The sequence below is a fragment of the Scyliorhinus canicula genome, chromosome 2 (assembly GCF_902713615.1).
Source record: "Scyliorhinus canicula chromosome 2, sScyCan1.1, whole genome shotgun sequence".
Taxonomy (NCBI): domain Eukaryota; kingdom Metazoa; phylum Chordata; class Chondrichthyes; order Carcharhiniformes; family Scyliorhinidae; genus Scyliorhinus; species Scyliorhinus canicula.
This window is the reverse complement of record NC_052147.1, coordinates 81,930,504-81,953,845: the sequence shown is the minus strand read 5'-3', so window position 1 is coordinate 81,953,845 and position 23,342 is coordinate 81,930,504. Positions and strand designations below refer to the sequence as shown.

The 23,342-nt window shown below is 44.6% G+C and overlaps 1 protein-coding gene across 5 annotated transcripts in view; it reads right to left on the bottom strand.

Moving 5' to 3' along the window:
- hectd1 (HECT domain containing 1) overlaps nucleotides 1-23,342 on the bottom strand; it is a 135,997-nt gene that overhangs the window by 10,857 nt on the left and 101,798 nt on the right. For 2 of the 5 annotated variants that reach the window (XM_038781387.1, XM_038781395.1), the window contains exons 25-37: nucleotides 21,246-22,088; nucleotides 20,112-20,333; nucleotides 19,274-19,407; nucleotides 18,298-18,454; nucleotides 17,755-17,977; nucleotides 12,479-12,536; nucleotides 12,071-12,253; nucleotides 11,582-11,795; nucleotides 11,391-11,476; nucleotides 11,024-11,151; nucleotides 10,529-10,730; nucleotides 9,261-9,398; nucleotides 8,476-9,089 (exon numbers count right to left, since the gene is read on the bottom strand). In XM_038781387.1, the coding sequence (XP_038637315.1) occupies nucleotides 8,476-9,089; nucleotides 9,261-9,398; nucleotides 10,529-10,730; nucleotides 11,024-11,151; nucleotides 11,391-11,476; nucleotides 11,582-11,795; nucleotides 12,071-12,253; nucleotides 12,479-12,536; nucleotides 17,755-17,977; nucleotides 18,298-18,454; nucleotides 19,274-19,407; nucleotides 20,112-20,333; nucleotides 21,246-22,088 (3,202 nt within the window). The remainder of the gene's footprint in view (nucleotides 1-8,475; nucleotides 9,090-9,260; nucleotides 9,399-10,528; nucleotides 10,731-11,023; nucleotides 11,152-11,390; nucleotides 11,477-11,581; nucleotides 11,796-12,070; nucleotides 12,254-12,478; nucleotides 12,537-17,754; nucleotides 17,978-18,297; nucleotides 18,455-19,273; nucleotides 19,408-20,111; nucleotides 20,334-21,245; nucleotides 22,089-23,342) is intronic. The other 3 variants (XM_038781402.1, XM_038781408.1, XM_038781417.1) reach the window with 2 other exon arrangements.

Sequence of the window (23,342 nt, the reverse complement as noted above, 5' to 3'; positions counted from 1 at the left end):
TGCTTCTATTTTCTATGCAATTAAAAAATATAAAGTGGTTTTATAAAATGTACGAAATATACTTTCAGAATTACATTCATTTAAAATACTGATCATCGATTTTGATACCAAGGTCATTTAACTGATGGAGCCAAACAAATGTTAGATTGCCATCCATGTGAAGCATTCTTCATTATTGTTCTCATTTAACTTCCACAAATAAATCGGATTTAACCGTAGCATGCTAATAAATAGAGAAATAGGGAACACACGTACATTCATACACTAACCTCTCTTAAGTCATCAGCATGTAGAGCACTAGATCATTGAACCGCTACAGTGCAGGAGGCCATTCGGCCCATCGGGTGTGCACCAACCCCTGGAAAGAGAACCCCACCTGGACCCATGCCTCAAGCCTAACCCCGCAAGTCCACTAAAACTTTGGACACTGATTCAGCATGGCCAATCCACTGAACCTACACATCTTTGGACTGTGGGAGGAAACTGGAGCACCTGGAGGAAACCCACGCAGACATGGGGAGAGCATTCAGACTCCATAGACAGTCACCTTAGGCCAAAATTGAACCCGGCGCTGAGGCAGCAGTGCTAACCACTGTGCATGTCCATAAAACTAAATTCAATCTGATACTCAACTATTTTAAACAGGGGCAGCACGGTGGCACAGTGGTTAGTATTGCTGCCTACGGCGCTGAGGACCTGGGTTCGAATCCCGACCCTGGGTCACTGTCCGTGAGGAGTTTGCACATTCTCCCCGTGTCTGCGTGGGTTTCGCCCCCACAACCCAAAGATGTGCAGGTTAGGTGGATTGGCCACATTAAATTGCCCCTTAATTGGAAAAAATAATTGGGTACTCTAAATTTATTAAAAAAAAAAAAAAAAAAACTATTTTAAACAGAAGGATTGACAGAAGGACTACGGCAAGGAAGTGCAACACAAAAAAAATGAGCATGAACTCAAACAAGGATCTTGATGGAAAAGATAGGAAGCTTAATATGCAAGGTTGAAGTATATGAAAAAGAGAGGCTGAAGTATATATATAAAAAAAAACTGCACATTAAGTAATCAGTCAACCTTCAGCATGATATATCAAAAAGGAAGTGAACTTTTGATTCTTGGACAATGCTGAGGTCATTCAAGGATACAGGAGTACCAATAGGCTCATCATCATGAGCTTTTGAGATGAAGCCAGGAGATATTTTATTTATTACAGGAGCTGCTTCTTGTTGCCAAATAATCTGGCAGATATTAGCAGATTTAAATATTAGACCACAAGACAGAGTATAATAGGCCATTCAGCCCATCAAGTCTGCTCCACCATTCAATTATGGCTGATATGTTCCTCACCACCATTCTCTTGCCTTCTCCCCATAAAGTAAGGAGGTGTGGGATAGAGGGAAATTTGGCCAATTGGATAAGTAACTGGCTATCACATAGAAGACAGAGGGTGGTGGTGGATGGAAAATTTTCAGACTGGAGACCAGTTACCAGCGGTGCACTGAACCCTGGAAAGCTGCAACTATACATGACCCTGGTGAGACCACATTTGGAGTATTGTGTGCAGTTCTGGTAACCTCATTATAGGAAGGATGTGGAAGCAATGGAAAGGGTGCAAAGGAGATTTACCAGGATGCTGCCTGGTTTGCAGGATAGGTCTTATGAGGAAAGGTTGAGCGAGCTCGGGCTTTTCTCTTTGGAGCGAACGAGGATGAGAGGCGACTTAATAGAAGTTTATAAGATGATGATGAGGGGGATAGATAGAGTGGATGTTCAGAGACTATTTCCTCGGGTGGATGTAGCTGTTACAAGGGGGCATAACTATAAGGTTCAGGGTGGGAGATATAGGAGGGATATCCGAGGTAGGTTCTTTACTCAGAGTGGTTAGGGTGTGGAATGGACTGCCTGCTGTGATAGTGGAGTCGGACACTTTTAGGAACTTTCAAGCGGTTATTGGATAGGCACATGGAGCACACCAGAATGACAGGGAGTGGGATAGCGTGATCTTGGTTTCGGACAATGCTCGGCACAACATCGAGGGCTGAAGGGCCTGTTCTGTGCTGTACTGTTCTATGTCTATGTCTAACCCCTGATCCCCTTATTAATCAAGAACCTATCTACCTCTGTCTTATAGACACTCAGTGATTTGGCCTCAACAGCCTTCTGAGGCAAGAGTTCTACAGATTCACCACCCTCTGGCCTAAGAAATCCCTTGTCATCTCAGTTTTAAACAATCGTCCCTTCAGTCAGAGGGTGTACTCTCGGGTTCTAGTTTTTTCTCGTAGTGCTCTTTCCAGGGTTCAGTGCAGACTCGATGGGTTGAATAGAGAGATTCTATGATATAGTGTTCTACAATGCTGACTTCTTAAGAGAGGTCAGTGTCGGGTTCGGATCCCGCCCCGGGTCACTGTCCATGTTGTGCTTACACGTTTCTCCCAGTGTCTGCGTGGGTTTCACTCCACATCCCAAAGATGTGCAGGATAGGTGGATTGGCAACGCTAAATTGTCCCTTAATTGGAAAAAAAATAATTGGGTACTCTAAATTTGTATTACAAAAATGAGAGGTCGGACTTCTGGTGGCGACTATGAGGGAATAGGTTGCACATTTGGTGGCTCCCGTTTCGGTTGAATTTTGGACATTTTCCCCTGACTTTTTTGCGCTTTTGAGCGCGGAACTGGAAACTGGAAAAGGCACTGAACCAATACAGAGTTGTATGGACTCAAGAAGCAGGAGGGACGGTAAACAGCAGAGGAAGTGGTCATTGTTTGAGGCTGAGAGAGACCAATATGGCCGATGTCCAGAACAAGGCGCCGACAGCCCAGCCGACAATGGAACAGCTGCTACAGGCCGTCCAGGGCTTTTTAGCTCTGATGTGCGATAATTTGGAGCCGCTCCAGAAGTCGATGGACCAATTGGAAAAAAGGCTGGATGATCAGGTTGAGAAGCTCCAGAAGCTGGAGAAGACGGTGGAGGAGCAGGCCCACTTTCAAACGATGGCGGACATGGAGATTCGGAGGCTAAGGGATCAGCAGAAAATGCTCCTGGAAAGGCTGGAGGAGCTGGACAACAGATCTCGCTGGCAGAATGTGCAGGTGAGGCAGCCGCGACGAGGGGGTCGCGCACGATCGATGGTGGTGGTCCGGTTCCCGGACAAGGAGCGGGTTCTGCAATGGGCCAAGAGAATACGAAGCTGTACCTGGGACAACAGCACCCTGCGTGTTTCCCAAGACCTGAGCACTGAGGTGGCCAGGCAGGCAAAGGAGATTTTGTACAAGAACAAGTGAAATTTGGGCTGCTTTTTCCGGTGCGACTGTGGGTTACGTATGAGAGCCAGCACCACTATTTCGAGGAACCCGAGGAGGCGATGGACTTTGTTAAGAAGCAAGGGCTGGCTCTGAGCTAAGGGCTCTTGGACTCATGGTAGAACCTAAGTCTATTTTGTTTCTCTCGCTTTGAGAGATGTCTGCATTCTTTGGTCCGTTCTTTTTGTTTTTTTCAACCTTTTTAGGGTGATGTATTTTGGTTGTGATGTGTTTTGCTTCTTCTTTTTGGTGGTTCCCTGGACATGGCAACAGTGAGGAGGTCATGGGTGGAGCCAGCCAGGAGGTGGGCCAGAGGAAGCGCGACACATGGCTGGGGGGCTGGCTGATCAGCAAAGGGGTGAGGGGGGGGGAGGAAACGCAGTGCCCCCAACCAGGCTGATCACCTGGAATGTTAAGAGGGCTAAACAGGCCAGTGAAGAGGGCACGTGTGTTTGCACATTTGCGGGTTCTGAAGGCAGACGTAGTCATGCTGCAGGAGATGCACCTGAAAGTGGCAGACCAGGTTAGGTTGAGGAAGGGCTGGGTTAGTCAGGTCTTTTATTCGGGGCTCGACACTAAGACTAGGAGGGTTGTGATCCTGATTAATAAAAGGGTTCAATTTGAGGCGGAGGGTACAGTTGCGGACGGGGGCAGATTTGTTATGGTTAGGGGTAAGCTCGAAGGGGTGAGAGTAGTCTTGGTCAGTGTGTATGCCCCTAACTGGGACAATGTGGATTTTATCAGGAGGTTGCTGGGGAAGATCCCCGACTTGGACTCACGCAAACTGATCATGGGTGGGGACTTTAACACGGTCCTGGACTCGAGCCTGGATCGGTCGTCTTCAAAACGGGCAGGTTGCCAGCGATGGCAAAGGGACTGAGAGGGTTCGTGGAGCAAATGGGGGGAGCTGATCCGTGGAGATTTAGCCGGCCATCGGCGAGGGATTTGTCGTACTAATCCCACGTCCATAAGGTGTATTCCCGAATTGATTTCTTTGTCATGAGTAGGGACTTGCTGGCCAGGATGGTGGGGGCAGAATATTCGGCAATTACCATATCGGACCATGCGCCGCACTGGGTAGATATACAGATTTGTAAGGATAGCTTTCAGCGCCCACAATGGAGGTTGGAAGTTGGATTGCTTGCGGACGAGGCGGCGTGTGAGAGACTCAGGAAACGCATGCAGAATTACCTGCAGGTGAATGATACCGGAGAAGTCTCAGCAGCGGTGCTCTGGGAGGCACTGAAGGCAATGGTGAGAGGGGAGCTGATCTCAATCCGGGCCCATAGGGACAGGACAGACAGGGCAGAAACGGACCGACTGGTTCAGGAAATTTTACGGACGGACAGGAGTTACGCGGAGTCCCCGAGGCCAGAGGTATTCAGGAAACGACAGAGGCTGCAGGCCAAGTTCGGGGTGCTGACTACAGGCAAGGCTGTAGAGCAGCTTAGAAAGGCAAAAAAGCATGACATATGAGCATGGAGAGAAGGCCAGCAGAATGCTCGCGCAACAACTAAGGAAGAGAGAAGCGGCTAGGGAGATGTTCTCCGGTTAAACCTCCCATCTTCCCGTGCTGCTCTCCGGTTAAACCTCCCACCTTCCCGTGCTGTTCTCCGGTTAAACCTCCCACCTTCCCGTACTGTTCTCCGGTTAAACCTCCCACCTTCCTGTACTGTTCTCCGGTTAAACCTCCCACCTTCCCGTGCTGTTCTCCGGTTAAACCTCCCACCTTCCTGTGCTGTTCTCCAGTTAAACCTCCCACCTTCCTGTGCTGTTCTCCAGTTAAACCTCTTCCCTTCCCGTGCCGTTCTCCGGTTAAACCTCCCACCTTCCCATGCTGTTCTCCAGTTAAACCTCTTCCCTTCCCGTGCCGTTCTCCAGTTAAACCTCCCACCTTCCTGTGCTGTTCTCCGGTTAAACCTCTTCCCTTCCCATGCTGTTCTCCGGTTAAACCTCCCACCTTCCCGTGCTGTTCTCCGGTTAAACCTCCCACCTTCCCGTGCTGTTCTCCAGTTAAACCTCCCACCTTCCTGTGCTGTTCTCCGGTTAAACCTCCCACCTTCCCGTGCTGTTCTCCAGTTAAACCTCCCACCTTCCCGTGCTGTTCTCCAGTTAAACCTCCTACCTTCCCATGCTGTTCTCCGGTTAAACCTCCTACCTTCCCATGCTGTTCTCCGGTTAAACCTCCCACCTTCCCGTGCTGTTCTCCGGTTAAACCTCCCACCTTCCTGTGCTGTTCTCCGGTTAAACCTCCCACCTTCCCGTGCTGTTCTCCGGTTAAACCTCCTACCTTCCCATGCTGTTCTCCAGTTAAACCTCCCACCTTCCCGTGCTGTTCTCCGGTTAAACCTCCCACCTTCCCGTGCTGTTCTCCGGTTAAACCTCCCACCTTCCCGTGCTGTTCTCCGGTTAAACCTCCCACCTTCCCGTGCTGTTCTCCAGTTAAACCTCCCACCTTCCCATGCTGTTCTCCAGTTAAACCTCCCACCTTCCCGTGCTGTTCTCCGGTTAAACCTCCCACCTTCCTGTGCTGTTCTCCAGTTAAACCTCCCACCTTCCCGTGCTGTTCTCCGGTTAAACCTCCCACCTTCCCGTGCTGTTCTCCAGTTAAACCTCCTACCTTCCCGTGCTGTTCTCCAGTTAAACCTCCTACCTTCCCATGCTGTTCTTCGGTTAAACCTCCCACCTTCCTGTGCTGTTCTCCGGTTAAACCTCCCACCTTCCTGTACTGTTCTCCGGTTAAACCTCCTACTTTCCCATGCTGTTCTCCGGTTAAACCTCCCACCTTCCTGTGCTGTTCTCCGGTTAAACCTCCCACCTTCCCATGCTGTTCTCCAGTTAAACCTCCCACCTTCCTGTACTGTTCTCCGGTTAAACCTCCTACCTTCCCATGCTGTTCTCCAGTTAAACCTCCCACCTTCCCGTACTGTTCTCCGGTTAAACCTCCCACCTTCCTGTGCTGTTCTCCGGTTAAACCTCCCACCTTCCTGTGCTGTTCTCCAGTTAAACCTCCCACCTTCCTGTGCTGTTCTCCGGTTAAACCTCCCACCTTCCCGTGCTGTTCTCCAGTTAAACCTCCCAACTTCCCGCTCTGCCCTTCGGTTAAACCTCCCACCTTCCTGTGCTGTTCTCCAGTTAAACCTCCCAACTTCCCGCTCTGCCCTTCGGTTAAACCTCCCACCTTCCTGTGCTGTTCTCCGGTTAAACCTCCCACCTTCCCGTGCTGTTCTCCAGTTAAACCTCCCAACTTCCCGCTCTGCCCTTCGGTTAAACCTCCCACCTTCCTGTGCTGTTCTCCAGTTAAACCTCCCAACTTCCCGCTCTGCCCTTCGGTTAAACCTCCCACCTTCCTGTGCTGTTCTCCAGTTAAACCTCCCAACTTCCCGCTCTGCCCTTCGGTTAAACCTCCCACCTTCCTGTGCTGTTCTCCGGTTAAACCTCCCACCTTCCCGTGCTGTTCTCCAGTTAAACCTCCCAACTTCCCGCTCTGCCCTTCGGTTAAACCTCCCACCTTCCTGTGCTGTTCTCCGGTTCGCTCCCGAACTGCTCAGCTCGCTCCTCTCCATTCTGGAATAAATGAACTAAGGTCCTACCCATGCCAAAACAATGACGTACAATTCATTCTAGTTTGAAAAATACCCAGCAGGACTTACTCACCAGTCAGCTGCACTCTTTATAAACTCTCGGCTCTCCTCGTGCTCTTTGAGGAAATGTAGGAAATGAAAGGAGCACCTCGCTCCCACCTCACTGAACTCCCTCAGGTCACAAAACTCCCACTTTAGCACTCTAATGCAGCCTGAAGTCAACACTCCCGTACAAACAAATTCAGCAATAAAAGATGGCCCAGATTTACACTGTCTGACTCTAGCCTCTGAAAACTGGCTTAATTCAGTTATCTAATTAACAAGTTGCAGCTGCAAGCAGAGCCTGTGTAAACTCTGTTTAAACTGATTTAAAACGCACTTTCTTTTAACCCAAACAGCATTTTAATTTACTAAATAAAAGACTAGACTTCAGATTGAAATGAACCCTTAATTTCCCTCAGTCATCAAACTCCCACTTGAGCACTCTAAAGCAGCCCGAAGTCAGTACTCTCGAGCAAATGTTAATTAAGATTGGGTGTAATGTGATGCTCCATCCACAGACCAGAATAGGAAGTTCAACAATCTGGAAGACTAAGGAAAATTACAAACACAGAAGTTTCTGGATGCTTATGCAAAGCTGAACTTTGCATTCAGGATTATTTGTTGAGCCTCAAGTACCTCCTGGATCCTTCTGTGAAGGTCTGACGTTCACAGCCACCAATGAAGTTCACAGGCATATCTTTAAAATGAAGTTGTTCTAAAATCTTGGACCCAGAGAATTCTGAAAACCTTAAGTGCTGATAACCAAGAACACAATTCTGTCCCAAGAGCTAGTGCTAGAAAATCAGTATTTCTTTAGTAACACCATTTGCCAACTGTCCCAGGAAACATACTTTTCTGAATAATTACATTATTCTTTTAATTTGACAGGCCAACCCTCATTTGTTAGTCTCTAGTCTTATCCTCGTCAATGTTAATGAAAAACACTCGGCACTATTCACACTTCACAAGCTCGTATTGATAATGTAACTGTGGTAAAATGTGGACTGTTCTTCGGTTAGTCTTCAATCATGCATAAAATCTGTTCAATCCAGAAATGAATCCATTGCCTTACCCTGCATTCATTTGGGCTGGCTAAAATGATTTTTGGAGTCACAACAGGAATTACTTTCAGACCTCGGGTGTTATTTGAAACTTTCCAGCATAGGACTCAAACTTTTTTTTAAAATTTAGAGTACCCAATTAATTTTTTCCAATTAAGGGGCAACTTAACGTGGCCAATTCACCTATCCTGTACATCTTTGGGTTGTGGGGGCGAAACCCACGCAAACACGGGGAGAATGTGCAAACTCCACAAGGACAATGACCCAGAGCCGGGATTGAACCTTGGACCTCGGCCCCGTGAGGCAGTAGCACTAACCACTGCGCCACCGTGCTGCCCCTAGGACTCAATCTTTAAACGTAGATAGTCTATGAAGCCCAATATGTGACCAATATAGCTTTTGGATGATGACAAAAACTGTTAAATGGGAGAAATAATGTACACAGACATAACCAAATCACTGCAACACAAATAGAAAAAGAAAATTCATACCCCAAATCCTCTATGCCGAGTGGTGGCCCTGACCCTGATCGATTCTTTAAAGTTAGCTCCTGGAGTTGTGTGTTTTTCTCATCTTCTGAAAGAGCTCGGTTACTTAATATTTGCCGTCTCTTCACTGCCAGTTCCTTGATTTCCTTCAAGAACCTAGCTCTGTGTGGATTCACCAACTCAAAATCCTCCCAAGTCAAAATCCCGTGGAACCAACCAGGGGGTTTGGGTTTAGGGGGATCAAGGATAAACTCGGATTTTGAGTCTTCATCGAAGCTTCCAACGGATATTGAATCATGACCTTCTTCTGTTGAAGCCTCGGACTGGCTTTCGGTATAATGCAAGTTACCATCTACCTGGGTCCCATATTCATGTAATAGTTTACTCATATTGCTTTTGATGTCTCCCATACACATGAGTTTAAAGAAAGGTTTTGAAATTGGAATATCCACCAGTCTGCTGTCCTGAACACACTTGGCTAAGAATATTCCCAGGAAATGGAAAAGTTTGGTTATTCTGTCCATTTCTTCACTATCCTGAGGGAAAGCAGCTGAAAAAAGTCCACACGATCGTTGAACATAATATCCTGGCGGCTTAAGTCCACCTCCCAAGTCAACCTGTTTAAAATCAGAAAAATAACACGTGCACGATAAATTTTTATCACATTGCTCTTCAAATTATGAATAAAATCCTGTTGCAACTTGCTAAATTCAGTCTAATCAGTAAACAACAATTGTAATTTCTGTATAACAAATCAAAAATAAAGTTTTCTATTCCAAATTACATACCTGTCGGGATTCATCATCAGGAAAATCATCATCACACAGCCAAATCCCAAGTTCTTTCTTTTGAAATTCTGCTGCTACGAGTGCATAGAACTCTAAAGTTGGGCCAAGACCAGTTCCTTCTTCACCTAAAAATTCAACCTGCAAACATACGTCGGTCACAGATTGATACCAAAATACTTGAAGAAAAATTATATATAATCTCTGCAAATAACAAAGAGCAGTGAAGCTCTCTTTTAGCCAATGCTCAAGATAATTAATAATCGCTTATTGTAAAGATGCATGAAGTCAACCCGTGCATTCTGTTGGTCTCCTTAAAGCAGTTGTTAGAAACAGAGTGAAGGCTAATTAGGATAATTGAAAATTTTAATTAGGCCACAAGTAGAATTTAAAAAATAGATTTACTGGGATTTATTTCTTCAAGAGTTTTATTGGTATATAAAGCCCAAAAAGATGATGAAATACAAATGCATTAGTAACTGTACATGGTGCAAATGTACAATTACTGTGTTTAATAACTTACCAACTCAATCACATACCTCCTGCTTGCCGGTTTCCTCTCTGGAACCCTTGGTGTGAGCGACAGCTCAGAGGGAGGTGGCGAGCGGGTGTAAGCAAGCGAGGGAGTGGCAGGGTCAGTGAGCGGGACGGAGGAGCAAGGGTCAAGAGAGTTGGTGAACGTGCTAAGGACAAGAATCCCATGTAGTGAATACCGTTACCAGCAAATTATATAATACCCTCCTTCATAGATAACATTGGGAAAATATGATGTGGAGATGCCGGCGTTGGACTAGGGTGAGCACAGTAAGAAGTCTTCCAACACCAGGTTAAAGTCCAACAGGTTTGTTTCAAACACGAGCTTTCGGAGCGCAGCTCCTTCCTCACCTGAGGAAGGAGCTGCGCTCCGAAAGCTCGTGTTTGAAACAAACCTGTTGGACTTTAACCTGGTGTTGTAAGGCTTCTTATTGGGAAAATAGACAATTAACAGTGCAGGACCTTGATATCTTAACCCCTCAAAAGGTGATTGTCAATTGCAACAACTCTGGTTGAAACCAGCAAATTCAGGAGAAGACCATTAATAATCCCTGGCAATCGCATAGCCTTTATGGTTTGGCTACTCACTGCCGTAAGCGGTTTGTAACAAAATGGAATGATTCAATTTGCTCTCCTTTGAGAATTCCAAGAGGAATACAAAACTGTTCTTTTTAATTCTCTTGTCCAAACATACAATCATGTACCAGAGGTTTAGAAGTTTTTTTTTTACTATTTACCTCCAGAACAGATTTCCTATCAGCATGAATTTGCATGACATTCTCTGCCCACTCCATTAATGTATCACCACGAGGAACCTTGACCCGTTCATGTTTTAATCTTCCAACTCTAAATTCTCCTGGGTCGTCGCGCCTCACCGCTGTGGTTGTTCGGGTACGTTCCATGGTGGCCTCGCGTCTATTCTGTAGCCAAACTATTGCTCTAAAATGTAGTAGTGAACAGTGATGTGAAAAACACGTTAATTTTAAACACACAGCAAGAAAGTATGGACTGAAGTTATAAATGCTCATCCTCAGCAAAAATAAAAAACAATGAGTTCAGTTATAAGCTAATGTTTGTTTTGCTGTGCCAAGTTTTTGGCTGAACATTTCTAAACTTTAGGTGAAAGATAAAGCAAACACACGGTCATTGTCACAAATTGTACCAGTACTAAGATGCTTTATAATGGAAAGAAATAGGAATGCTAAAAAATAACACTTTAGTCCATCTTTTACCTTGATGCTCCAAATGCCGTACAGGTGAAGTACAATTGTCTAGTTTCAAAAGGGATCAAGAATGGACATTTGCTGGTCAGCTGCTCACACCAGTCTGGTAACGCACTACTAGCCAAAGCCAAAGGTTCCTGTGATAAACACATTAAAGAAACCATAAAAATATATAGCACATCAAAAAGTGAGTCAAAGTCCAAAAATTCAAAACATAGAATTGCATTACAATTAGCTGATACAACAATCAAATATCTTCATCAAGATTGCAGAGCTATTAATAATTGCACTATTCACTCAGCAATACAATACATCGTGAATCGAACTGCAAGAAAACGTATGCAGTATTTGTACTTGATTAAATTTAAGCAATTACCTCAATTTGCTGTAAGATTTTTGTGGTGACTTTTTTGCTTGTGAACTCTTCAGGTGAAACGTTGAACTCAAGCTGACCATCACTTTCTGTCAAAAGAAAACCACCAGTGAACTCAAAGAACAATTATTATATAGAATATCTCAATTCATATATTCTATGCATCTTTTTCCATGAGAAAGCTTCAGCCTAACCTTCGTGGCCTTTCCATGTGGAGTATGGATCACTAGCAATAATATAAAGAATACGAAGTAATTGCAAGACATCTTCCACACCGCAGGCATTCTGTCCACTCCCAGCCTTCGCTTGTGGCTGCTCTCGTGTTCCACTAAGAATTTCACAACTGTGCAAAGATGAAATGGATCCATGGCTTAGTCCAGATGATTTTGATCCATGGTCACAAAATTCCTGCAGAAAGTTTTGTTTAAAAAAAGAAAACTTAATAACTCATTTAAAGTCCTTGTAAAAATATTCACCGACATGCACTTCTAGTCAAAGCCACTTGCAAATCATAATTAGCACAAATTTGAACTTGTATAGGAGCATAAATATTTTTATAGAACATAAATGAATTAAAGCTACAACCTTAAATTAAGCTCATTTCAAAACACTACAACATAAGCATTGCTTTTACGGGTGCAAATGTATATTATCCAGAAAAAATATTTTGCACGGTAATATACCTTGTATGCAGCTATGAGCTGAGAACAATTTCTGTTTTTCCTAATACTTTTATTAGTGCCGGTTAATTTCCAGTGCCGCAGGAAAGCTGAATCTGCATTCTTCTGCAGGTAGGTTATCAAGTCATTCTTTGGTAATTCATCAGTGCCAAGGTATTGTTCCACATGCTCTACAGACCAGCAGCCCTACAACAGGAAGAACCAAAGGTTGGTCTTTCCTGATTGTAAAGTCTTACGGGTTGTACATGCATTAAAACATTTAAACTTTTATATTACTCATGCTTTAGATTTACAAAGTCTATTTGTCAGAAGTATATTAGTACTTCAATTTTATCACAGTAATAGTTTAGTCTGTTATTCTTAGCAGCAAAAAACTGATAATAGTGCAGCAGGAAGAGAAACATTATTTACCATCTTTTCATTTTCCCCCTTTTCTTTATCAGAATCTTTCATCTCTCTGTACATAATCCTGGAAGAAATCAGAAACACTCATCAGTTATTCAGGTTGCAGTTATTAACTTTTAGTCTGCATCGTTTAGTGCGTATAGCAGAGAAATCGAGTGCTGATGAGTAGAAAACATCTCCATTCTGGCACCCCATCAGTTTCAAAAGCTCCAAGGATAAGAGAGCAAATAACCAGAAGCAGATTATAGTTCACCCAACACCTTAAGCTTAGCTCATTTAAAAAACAATGAATGGGATCCTTTTGGCTTTCATAGAATTTACATCCTGCAGAGGAACATTAAATATGATAAGCATATGGATGATAAGGGCATAGTGTAGGTTAGATGGCCTTTAGTGTTTTTTCCATGTCGGTGCAACATTTAGGGCCGAAGGGCCTGTACTGCGCTGTATCGTTCTATGTTCTATGGGATTTGGAGTAGGCCATTTGGCCCTTCAAGCCTGCATTCAATAAGACTGATGTGGTCTCAACTCCACCTTCCTATCTGCACCTCTTAACCTTTGACTCTCTTGTCAATCAAAAATCTATGTAGTTTAGCTTTAAATAAATGCAATGACCCAGCGTCCACTGCTCTCCGTGGAAGAGATTTCCACAGATTAACAATCCTCAGGGAAACGTTCTCCTTGCCTCCATTTTAAAAAGAAAACCTCTTGTTCTTAAACTGTGTCCCCCAGTTCTAGTCTCCCCCACGATGGAAACATCCTCCCCATAGGATCTTTTATTTTTCAATATTATCTCTAATTCTTCTAAACTCCAAGGAGCCTGTCCAACCTTTCTTAGTAAGATAAGCCTTTATCCCTGGAATGAGTGAAGTGAACCGTCTCTGAACTGCTTCTCGCACAATTATATCCCTTTTCAAATAATGAGATCAAAACTGCACAGTACTCTAGTTCTCACCAAGGCCCTGTTTAACTGCAATAAACACCAATATTCCATTTGCCTTCCTAATTACTTGCTTTACCTCCACACCAACCTTCTGTGATTCATGTACTAAGACAGTCAGATTTCTCTGTACCACCAAGTTTTGTTATCTCTCTCCATTTAAATAGTGTACCGATTTTCTATTCTTCCTGCCAAAATGGACATACTGCAGCTGCCTGGCATCACAGCGTTCTGGACTCTCACTCTCGGCTGCAGAGAATGGAGTATATATATCCCTTGATTGTACTGTTTCCTACCACCACAACATTCCAATTTACTCCCCCCACTTGATTGGCTTCCTGTATTACAATGCCATAGGCAGTTTGCTCATCCACCCTGCAGCCTCTGTTCTCATCAGTGAGGAGAAAGTTTCCCTGAGGATTGTTAACCTGTGGAAATCTCTGTTCTCATCAGTACAAGCCACAAGGACCACAAACCAGTTGGACAATTCCAAGGATTGAGGCTCCACCACTTCTACCCCATATATTAAAGCAAATTACTGCGGATGCTGGAATCTGAACCAAAACAGAAAATACTGGACAATCGCAGCAGGTCTGACAGCATCCGTGGGGAGAGAAGAGAAGTAACATTTAGAGTCCGGATGACTCTTTGTCAAAGCTGTCAGACCTGCTGCGATTGTCCAGTATTTTCTGTTTTTGTTCTCGGTTCCCTTATCTGCCTCACTTGCGTTAACAGGCTGCTGTCCTTGATCAAATTAGATGACCCGATCCGAAGGGATGTGACTGCCTTCTGGAACTAAGTATCCAGGTAATACTGCCCGTTGATGCATCACAGTGCCTGTAGCTTGGCCTCCAGCTCAATTAAACTGAGCTGAAGCTCCCCGAGCCCAAGGCATTTTCAACACTTAAAATAGATTCCAGCAAAATATAACATTGAACATATGTCTCTAATTGAGAAAGTAAAGAAATCTAATTAAGTGCATTTCAGGCTCATGCTATTTGTGGAAACCATATTAATCCATTTCACTGACACAAAAAGTACAAGTGAAATGTTGTATTATTTAAATATTCATTGTGCGACAGAAATTTAACTTGTTCATTTTCAAGATTGCCTTACAATTATTGAAATCCTCTTTAAATGAAATTTGCACGTGAAGGTTACCAAATGCCTTTTCAAACAGTCATGGCCAACAATATTAGTCAATAACAGATCACTTGGTTTGATTGAGTTTTGGGTATATTCTCTATTAAATTAAATTGTAGACTACAATGTGACTAATTCAGTGTGAACACTCCCTTGCTCCATATATCCACTGCAAATGTAGCACAGTAACCCTTGCCTGAAATCAGAGTATTGGACCCACCATGTGCAATTCTAGCATATTAACTTTTCTAGTATTATAAATGGCAAAGATGACTTCCGGTGGTGGCCATGGAGGAGTAGGTCGCACATTTGATAGCTCCCGCCTGTGACGGACTTTTGGACCTTCTTCCCCCGTGTTTTCCCGGATTTTATGGGATAAATCGGTGACGAGTGAGACAGTGAGGAGAAATCCCCCTCCAGTATATGGAGAATTGGGCCAGAAGTGGCTGTGTGAGAAGACAAAGTCCTATAAGGAAGGCGTGAACAGAGCTGGCAACGCGGGAAAGCATGGCGGAGAGTAAGGGCCGTGGGAGACGGCACAGTGGTCGACGGAGCAACTGGTGAAGTTTTTTTGAAGATTGCTTCGCCAAGCTGAAGGATACGCTGGACCCGATTAAGGCTTCGATTGATCAGGTGGTGCAGAATCAAGAAATCCACGGACGAGCGATCCAGGAGGTGGAGAAAAAGGCGTCTGAGCACGAGGAATACATAACCATGCTGGAGGCCAAGGTGGAGATGATGAACGACCACCAGAAAAGAATGCAGGAGAAGCTGGAGGACCTGGAGAACAGGTCCGGGAGGCCAAAAACATAGAATTGTCGGCCTCCCTGAAAGCTGCAAGGGATCGGATGAGAGGGCCAATGCGACGGACATGTTGGAGAAGTTGATGGGGGCTGAGGCGTTCCCTTGGCCCCTGGAAGTGGATAGAGCGCACAATAGAGAGCCCTCGCGAAGAAGCCGCCGAGGGCCATGATGGTACTCTTTCACCGTTTCCTGACAAGGAACATGTTCTGCGGTGGGCCAAGAAGGAACGGATCCAGGCAAGAGGACAGGAGAGGAGACTGAGAGAGCTGCCGCTTAGAATGGTAGGGAAGAGCTTTGGACATCTGGGAATCCAGATGGCCCGGGAATGGGAGGCACTGATCAAGTCAAACCTATCCCGGTTGGTAGAATAAATGGAAGGAAATTTTAAGAGATGGGATATGCTCCCGCCATCACTGGCAGGGAGGGTACAGACCGTGAAAATGACAGTCCTCCCCAGATTTCTGTTTGTCTTTCAGTGCCTCCCCATTTTCATCCCAAAGGCCTTCATCAAGCAGGTGAATAAGGTTATTTCGGGATTTGTGTGGGTGGGTAAAACACCGACGAATGAAGAAAATGTTGCTGGAGCGCAGTCGGCGGAGGATGGGTTGGTGCTGCCGAACTTCTGCAATTACTACCGGGCAGCTAATATAGCCATGATCAGGAAGTGGAGTGGAGGAGGGGCCGACATGGGAGCGGATGGAGGCGGCTTCATTCAAAGACACCAATTTGGGAGCACTGATAATGGCACCTCTTCCATTCCGATACGCCACAAGTCCGGTGGTGGTGGCGGCTTTGAGAATCTGGGGGCAGTGGAGGAGGTATAAGAGAGTGGAGGGAGCATCGGTTTGCACCCCAATTTATAATAATCATCGGTTTGTACCAGATAGGCTAGATGGTGGGTTCCGGAGTTGGCAAAGGGCAGGGATTAGAAGGATGGGGGATCTATTTATAGACGGGAGCTTCCCCAGCTTGAAAGCCTTGGAGGATAAATTTGAAATGTCAGCAGGGAATGGGTTTGGGTATTTGCAGGTGTGAGACGCCCTGAGGAAACAGGTGCCGGCCTTTCCGCTGCTGCCACCACAGAGGGATACAGATTAGTCTCTAATACGTAGGTGGGTGAGGGGAAGGTTTCAGATATTTATCAGGAGCATTCGGAGGCAGAGGAAACTCCAGTGGAGGAGCCTATGGGCAAGTGGAAGGACGAGCGAGGGGAAGAGATAGGGGCTTGTCTATGGGCGGATGCCCTAAGCAGGGTTAATACCGCCTCATCATGTGCCAGGCTCAGTCTGATATAATTTAAGGTCGTCCACCGGGCACACATGACAGCGGCTAGGATGAGCACATTTTTCATTGCAGAAGATAGGTGTGCGAGGTGCGCGCAAAGCCCAGGAAATCATGTCCACATGTTTTGGGCATGCCTGAAGGTTAGAGGGTTTTGGCAGAGAGTTTTGCTAAGGCAATGTCCACGGCACTCAAAACACAGGTGGTGCCAAATCCAGAGGTAGCGATCTTTGGAGTGTTGGAAGAGCTGGGGGTTCAGGAGGCGAAAGAGGCCGACGTCTTGGCCTTTGCCTCCCTGGTAGCCTGGAGACGGATCTTGTTAATGTGGAGGGACTCTAAGCCCCCGAGTGTAGAGACCTGGGTTAGTGACATGGCTGGGTTTCTCAGTCTTGACAAAATAAAGTTCACCTTAAGAGGGTCAATGGTCGGGTTCACCCAGAGGTGGCAGCCGTTAGTCGATTTTCTCGTGGAAAATAAAAATGTCAGCAGGTGCTGGGGGGGGGGGTTTGTGGGTTTGGAAGGTGCTGTCTAAGGAACACTGGTGAGTTACTGCAGTGCATCCTGTAGTTGGTACACAGGGCTGCCACTGTTCGGTGGTGGAGGGTTTGAATATTTGAGGAAGGGGGAGCAATCAAGTGGGCTGCTTTGTCCTGGATGGTGTGGAGCTTCTTGAGTGTTGTTGGAGCTGCACTCATCCAAGACAGTGGTGAGTATTCCATTACACTCCTAACTTGTGCCTTGTAGTTGATGGACAGACTTTGGGTGGGGGGTCAGGTGGTGATTTACTCACCGTAGGATCCCTAGCCTTTGACCTGCCCTGGTAGCCACAGTATTAATATGGCTAGTTCAGTTTCTGATCAATGGTAACCCTGCAAGATGTTAATTGTGGGGATTCAGTGATGGTAAATGCCATTGAATGTCATGGGGCGGTGGTTAACATGTCAAAGTTAAACAACAAGGCATTCAGGCAAGTTTCATGACTTGACCTAATCAAATGGCAGCCAAGGACTTCGGAATGTAAATTGAGAATTTTTGATAAACAAGTAATGCACTCTAGAAATATTTTTAATCAACAAATCCAAAACACACACAATTTCCTGCTATGTTCACTTACGTGTATGTTGGTTCCCATATGCGCCTAAACTTATCAGATTTTATATTTCCATTACAAGAAAGCTGCAACAGTTTCTGCACATAACAGAAAATGGTAGCTCTGTAGTTTGAGAGGGGCAACTCCACTTCACGAGATGTTCCCAAACCTGCTACCTTAAGAGTCAGTGCTAATCGTGGAGAAGGGGCACACTCTACTTCCTCCAGCAGTTCTGATCGAGGTGTTCCTATAAAAAACATATTTCAAAGAATAAAACCCATACTATTTTTAAATATAACTGTTACAAAAATGAGATAGCCAAAAGACTGCTTTGAGACTATATTACTATGCAGCCAAAATTAGGTCAATTGCTATTACAGCAAGACTTCAGTTAATATAACTAGGAAAGCAAATGGAATGGCATAACACAAGCGATAAAAGAGAGGAAATAGAGACAAGTCAACCAGTGTGCTTAATTTAGGGGTGAGAGGATGCATCATTTCACAAAAAGAAGAAGGATCTTTAAAATTCACCATTTTGTTCTCGTTTGTTCAATAAACAAAGTACCTGGAGGAGGGATTTCTAAATCAGTTGTCTGCTGCACATTTGTACGACCAGGTCGTGGATCAAAAGCAGGTACTAAAGCAGAGAACTGCCGCTTTAGAACAAAATCGTCATCCCATGTTCTACGACGCCCTCCTTTTGTTTCATATTCCTCTTCTTCCTGTGTTCCAAGGTTCAATCAAGCCAATTTTATCTATTTACAAGTTTTATAAAACTATAAACTTAACAGAATATCAGACCCAGTAATGCCTGCATTGTGACTTCTGCAACAGCATACTGCTGCTGTTTATAAGAGGAATATCATCTCAATAGTATTGTTTAAATGGGGTGGCACAGTGGCTAGCACTCCTGCCTCACAGCTCCAGGCACCCCGGTTCAATTCCGGCCTCGGGTGCCTATCTGTGTGGAGTTTGCACTTTCTCCCAGTGTCTACGTGGGTTTCCTCCGGTTGCTCCGGTTTCCTGGCACAGTCCAAAGATGTGCAGGTTAGGTGGACTGGCCATGTTAAAATGCCCCTTAGTATCCAAAAGGTTAGGTGGGGTGTGCGTGGGTTTCCTCCGGGTGCTCCGGTTTCCTGGCACAGTCCAAAGATGTGCAGGTTAGGTGGATTGGCCATGATAAATTGCCCTTAGTGTCCAAAATTGCCCTTCGGGTTGGGTGGGGTAACTGGGTTATGGGGATAGGGTGGAGGGTGTTGACCTTGGGTAGGGTGCTCTTTCCAAGAGCCGGTGCAGACTCGATGGGCCGAATGGCCTACTGCACTGTAAATTCTATGATAATCTATGATTAATCTAGGACAAAGGTTCGGCACAACATCGTGGGCCGCAAGGCCTGTTCTGTGCTGTATTTATGTTCTAAGCAGGGTGATCTTTCGAAGGACAGGTGCAGACCCGATGGGCCAAATGGCCTCCTTCCGCACTGTTATTCTATGACTTTTCTATAAAAAAAGCTCATTTAAAACTTCAGGAAATTAGCATACCATAACTTCTTCATACTCCTGATCTTCTTGATTGTCATCCTCATTTTCATCATCTTCCTCATCTGGTTCAGGCAAATCTTCATCATCTTCAAGTTCTGCCAGTAAAGTACTAGCACGACAGCTGTCTAGAAAATCTGCAAAATATAAAAAAAGGATAATCAGTTGGAATAAAAGATTCAATTCAGAGCCAATTCAAAATTAATCTTATGTTAAATAGAAAAAGTAAATTAAGTTAATCTGCAACATAATTCGATGCAAAACATTTTCAAAACTTGCTGCTGAATAATTTAACAACTTTTGCCAACCATAAATATTTATAACAAGTCTTGTCAATATTTTAAAAATAAATTTAGAGTATCCAATTCATGTTTTTCAATTAAGGGGCAATTTAGTGTGGCCAACCAACCTACCCTGCACATCTCTGGGTCGTGGGGATGAAACCCACGCAAGCACAGGAAGAATGTGCAAGCTCTACACGAACAGTGACCCAGAGCCGGGATCAAACCTGGGACCTCGGCGCAATGAGGCAGCAGTGTTAACCACTGCGCCACCGTGCTGACTTAATTCCCGTCAATCTTAGTTGATCTACTTAGTAAGGTAAAGTGGTCATATTACCAGGTGACCATAGGCTGCTTTCCTCTGAAGGGAGAGTTGACTGGTGGTGATTTAACCTGAGGATCACCACACCTCAGGTGAGGGGCAAGGTTGAGAAGGCAGGCCTTCATGAATAACCTCAGCCGCTATGGGAATTGAACCCGCACTGCTAGCCTTGCTCTGCATCACGAACCAGCTGTCTCGCTAAGTGAGCTGAACCGCACATTCCTTGATAATAACCTACCATACAAAGAAAATTCTGCTTCTTGACCGGTGTCACTCTCACTGGAAGTGGATGTCAGGCTGGTTGTCAGAGTGTTACTGAGTGACTGACCGACTGACAAACCAGTGGTTGCTGTGGCTACATTGTTGCTACTCGTGACGCTGGAAGTTGACATGGTGACAGTTGATGTGGTACCAGTCGTTGTGAGGTTTGGGAAACTCTGGGCACCCATGAGAGGAGAGGCTACAAGTTTCAGGAAACAAAATGTTAAATTATTCCCACGTTCTTCAAAGGAAGCAAAAAATTCTTACTGTGATATTTTGGTTTATTTTTCACCAACAATTGTTAAAAACGGATAAATTGTTTTTTGTGCTTGAACCCTTGATTTTCAAACAAGAGGATCAAAGTAAAGAGATAAAATTCTCTGCCTTATAACAATTCACGGTTGTTATAAAGAACAAGGAAAACATACCGAACAAAAACAATGCTTTGATCCAGAATTTAGTTCTACTTATTATTTTAATTGGTCAAACAAATCAAGTATCCTTTATATTGTTGCTAAACATTGTGATGAATTTAAAGGAAATGCTAGTATTAGAACTGCATGACGGTGCTTGACGGCAAAATGTGCTTTAATTGCTCAGCATCATATATCTTGCCATAATTGTCCAAACACAATAGTCACTATAGAAATATTTTATCAACAGTAGACCCGAGGAAGGGGACGGCACGATGGCACAGTGGTTAGTACCGCTGCTTCACGCCGCCCAGGCCCCAGCCAGGTCCGATGCCTGCCCATGTGGAGTTTGCACTCTCCCAGTGTCGGCCTGTTTCTCACCCCCACAACCCAAAGATGTGCAGTGGATTGGCCACGCTAAATTGGAGGGGGGAAAAAAAGAATTGGGTACTTTAAATGAAAAAACAGTAGATCCGAGGAGGAAAATTATAGGAGGATGGGTTGGAGAAATCAAATTCAAGAAATAAAGGGCCTGTAGGCCCAAATAGTAAGTGCAGTAGTTCCCAAAATGAGGATTCAGGTGACCAGGTGGCAACAGAAATTTGGAAGGAGAACATTTTCATGACTTTGCGGATCAAAATTAAAAGATTTTTTAAAAGTACAAAATATTTGAATTGTCATTTAGTTGAATCACTTACTTGCAGTACTCATTACATTCCGTCCTAGAGTATTAGTGTTGTTATCACTGCTACTGCGGCTTAAATTCATGTTATTGGTAGCATTGGTGCGTGCTATATTAGCAACTCGCCGTACAAAGGATTCCATAAGGCTGGAGGCTTCCCTTGAAGATAGATTGGGTACACTGGCACTTGAGCTCATTGGTGCCCCAGCAGCCAACAGTGAGCTTACTGAAAGTCTGTTACTTGCTGAAGAACTAAGTGGGCGTTGCGATGTTGCTTCCTTGTTTGACGATTCAGCCACTGAACTCACATCAGGGGAGCTCACACTAACAATACCCATTGATATTGCACCAGATTCTCCAGAATTACGCATTGAGGCGTCAGGACCAGACTTCCTATCCACATTTTCACTTGCCATGTCGGCAGTCAAGGTGCTGGTACTGGCACTAGAAGTTGATCCTGCACCTCCTTGGGGCAAAATATCAGCAGCAGAAAGGACAACAATAGGTTCATGACTGTCTGTACCAGAAGTAGTTGTCTGTTCCAACACGCTTTCAGATCTGCGATCCATTTTAGATGAACTCAAGCTTATATCGCTGCTACTAGCCACACTACACACAGAACTGCTGCTTCCTTTTCGACTGGAGGAGCCCGGTGCAGTAGCCGCCATCTTGTCTGGGCAGTTGTTTTTCACTAAGCTGCTCCATGCCTGCGCTGTGCCTGAAACAGTGGATGAAACAGGTTTGGGTGATGGCGCTGAATCAGGGTCGTACCCTGGTGCAAGCTTGAGGTCAAATTTTCCTTCTGCGCCCATACGGTAAGAGTTAGAGCCACCAGCATCCCAGGTGACATCAATCCAGCCTGGAAAGGGACAGGAGTTTATCAGACCCAGCAGAAAGCAGACAGTAGCTATATGGACAGCAGCTTCACCCCATGGGACCAGACTATTGCTTTACTTGAAACAGGCACATTGTTTTTACAGGAAACAATTAGCACTTTTAATAACGAACTTCACAGCTATTTTTATGCTGACGTGTTCACTGTCTGAAGGAATTATTTAAAGATGTATTTGCCAACAATATTCAGCACAAGAAAGCCACATTTAGCACAAAGGAAGTCAAAATAGTTCTGTGAATTTTGTTAAGTTGAGAGTACCCAATTATTTGTTTTCCAATTAAGGGACAATTTAGGGTGGAGAATCCACCCAGCCTGCACATCTTTGGGTTGTGGGGGCGATACCCAGGCAAACACGGTGAGAATGTGCAAACTCCACATGGACAGTGACCCGGGGCTGGGATCGAACCTGGGTCCTCAGTGCCGTGAGATGAGAGAGCTAACCACTAGGCCACTGTGCCGCTGTTAATTGTGATAGCTCATTGGATTTCCAGACAATATTATTGGTGTTTAACATTTACTTTGGAATTCATTACAAAATTGCAGTCTGGTCCCAGTGAAGCAGTGCGAGAAGGAAAAATTGAGTAACAGAGAGATAAAGAAATGTAGCATTGCAAACGCCAAGCTGAAAGTCACACAGAAGAGATTAATACCTGGCATACAATTAGACTATATTCAGAATAATGCATAGAAATGCTCTTTAATTTTAGTTAAATAAAGGAGTTTTTACTGGTAATCATGTTCTGTCAGAGACCACAATACACGCCTGAACTGGAAACACCCAATTGAAAACTAGCACAGGATAGTTAGGTTTCAATTCTGAAAAAAAAACATTAAAAGGTTTTCCTTCCTGACCACTGATACATTTGAACAGCAAATATGCTACTGAGCATGGGGCTACAGCACAAAACTGTCCCTATTTCAGCAGCAATCTCTTCAGAAAGGTCACAAAATAGCTGGTGTGAAAAACAGGAAAAGTATTCACTGGCATTTAAACATCCTTCTGAAGTTGGGGTGGAAGCATAAAGTAGGAAGTTTCACTTCACATCACATCGAGTTTATATATTATATAGGAGTGCTTGATGTTGACAGACTCTCAATAGGAAATCATCTTTCACCTTGATGAGCACAAAATTCATATCGGGCACTAATAGTTTATATTTCCAATCATCAACCCATTTTCCTTGCAGCACCATTCTGCACTAACCAACCTTTCAATAA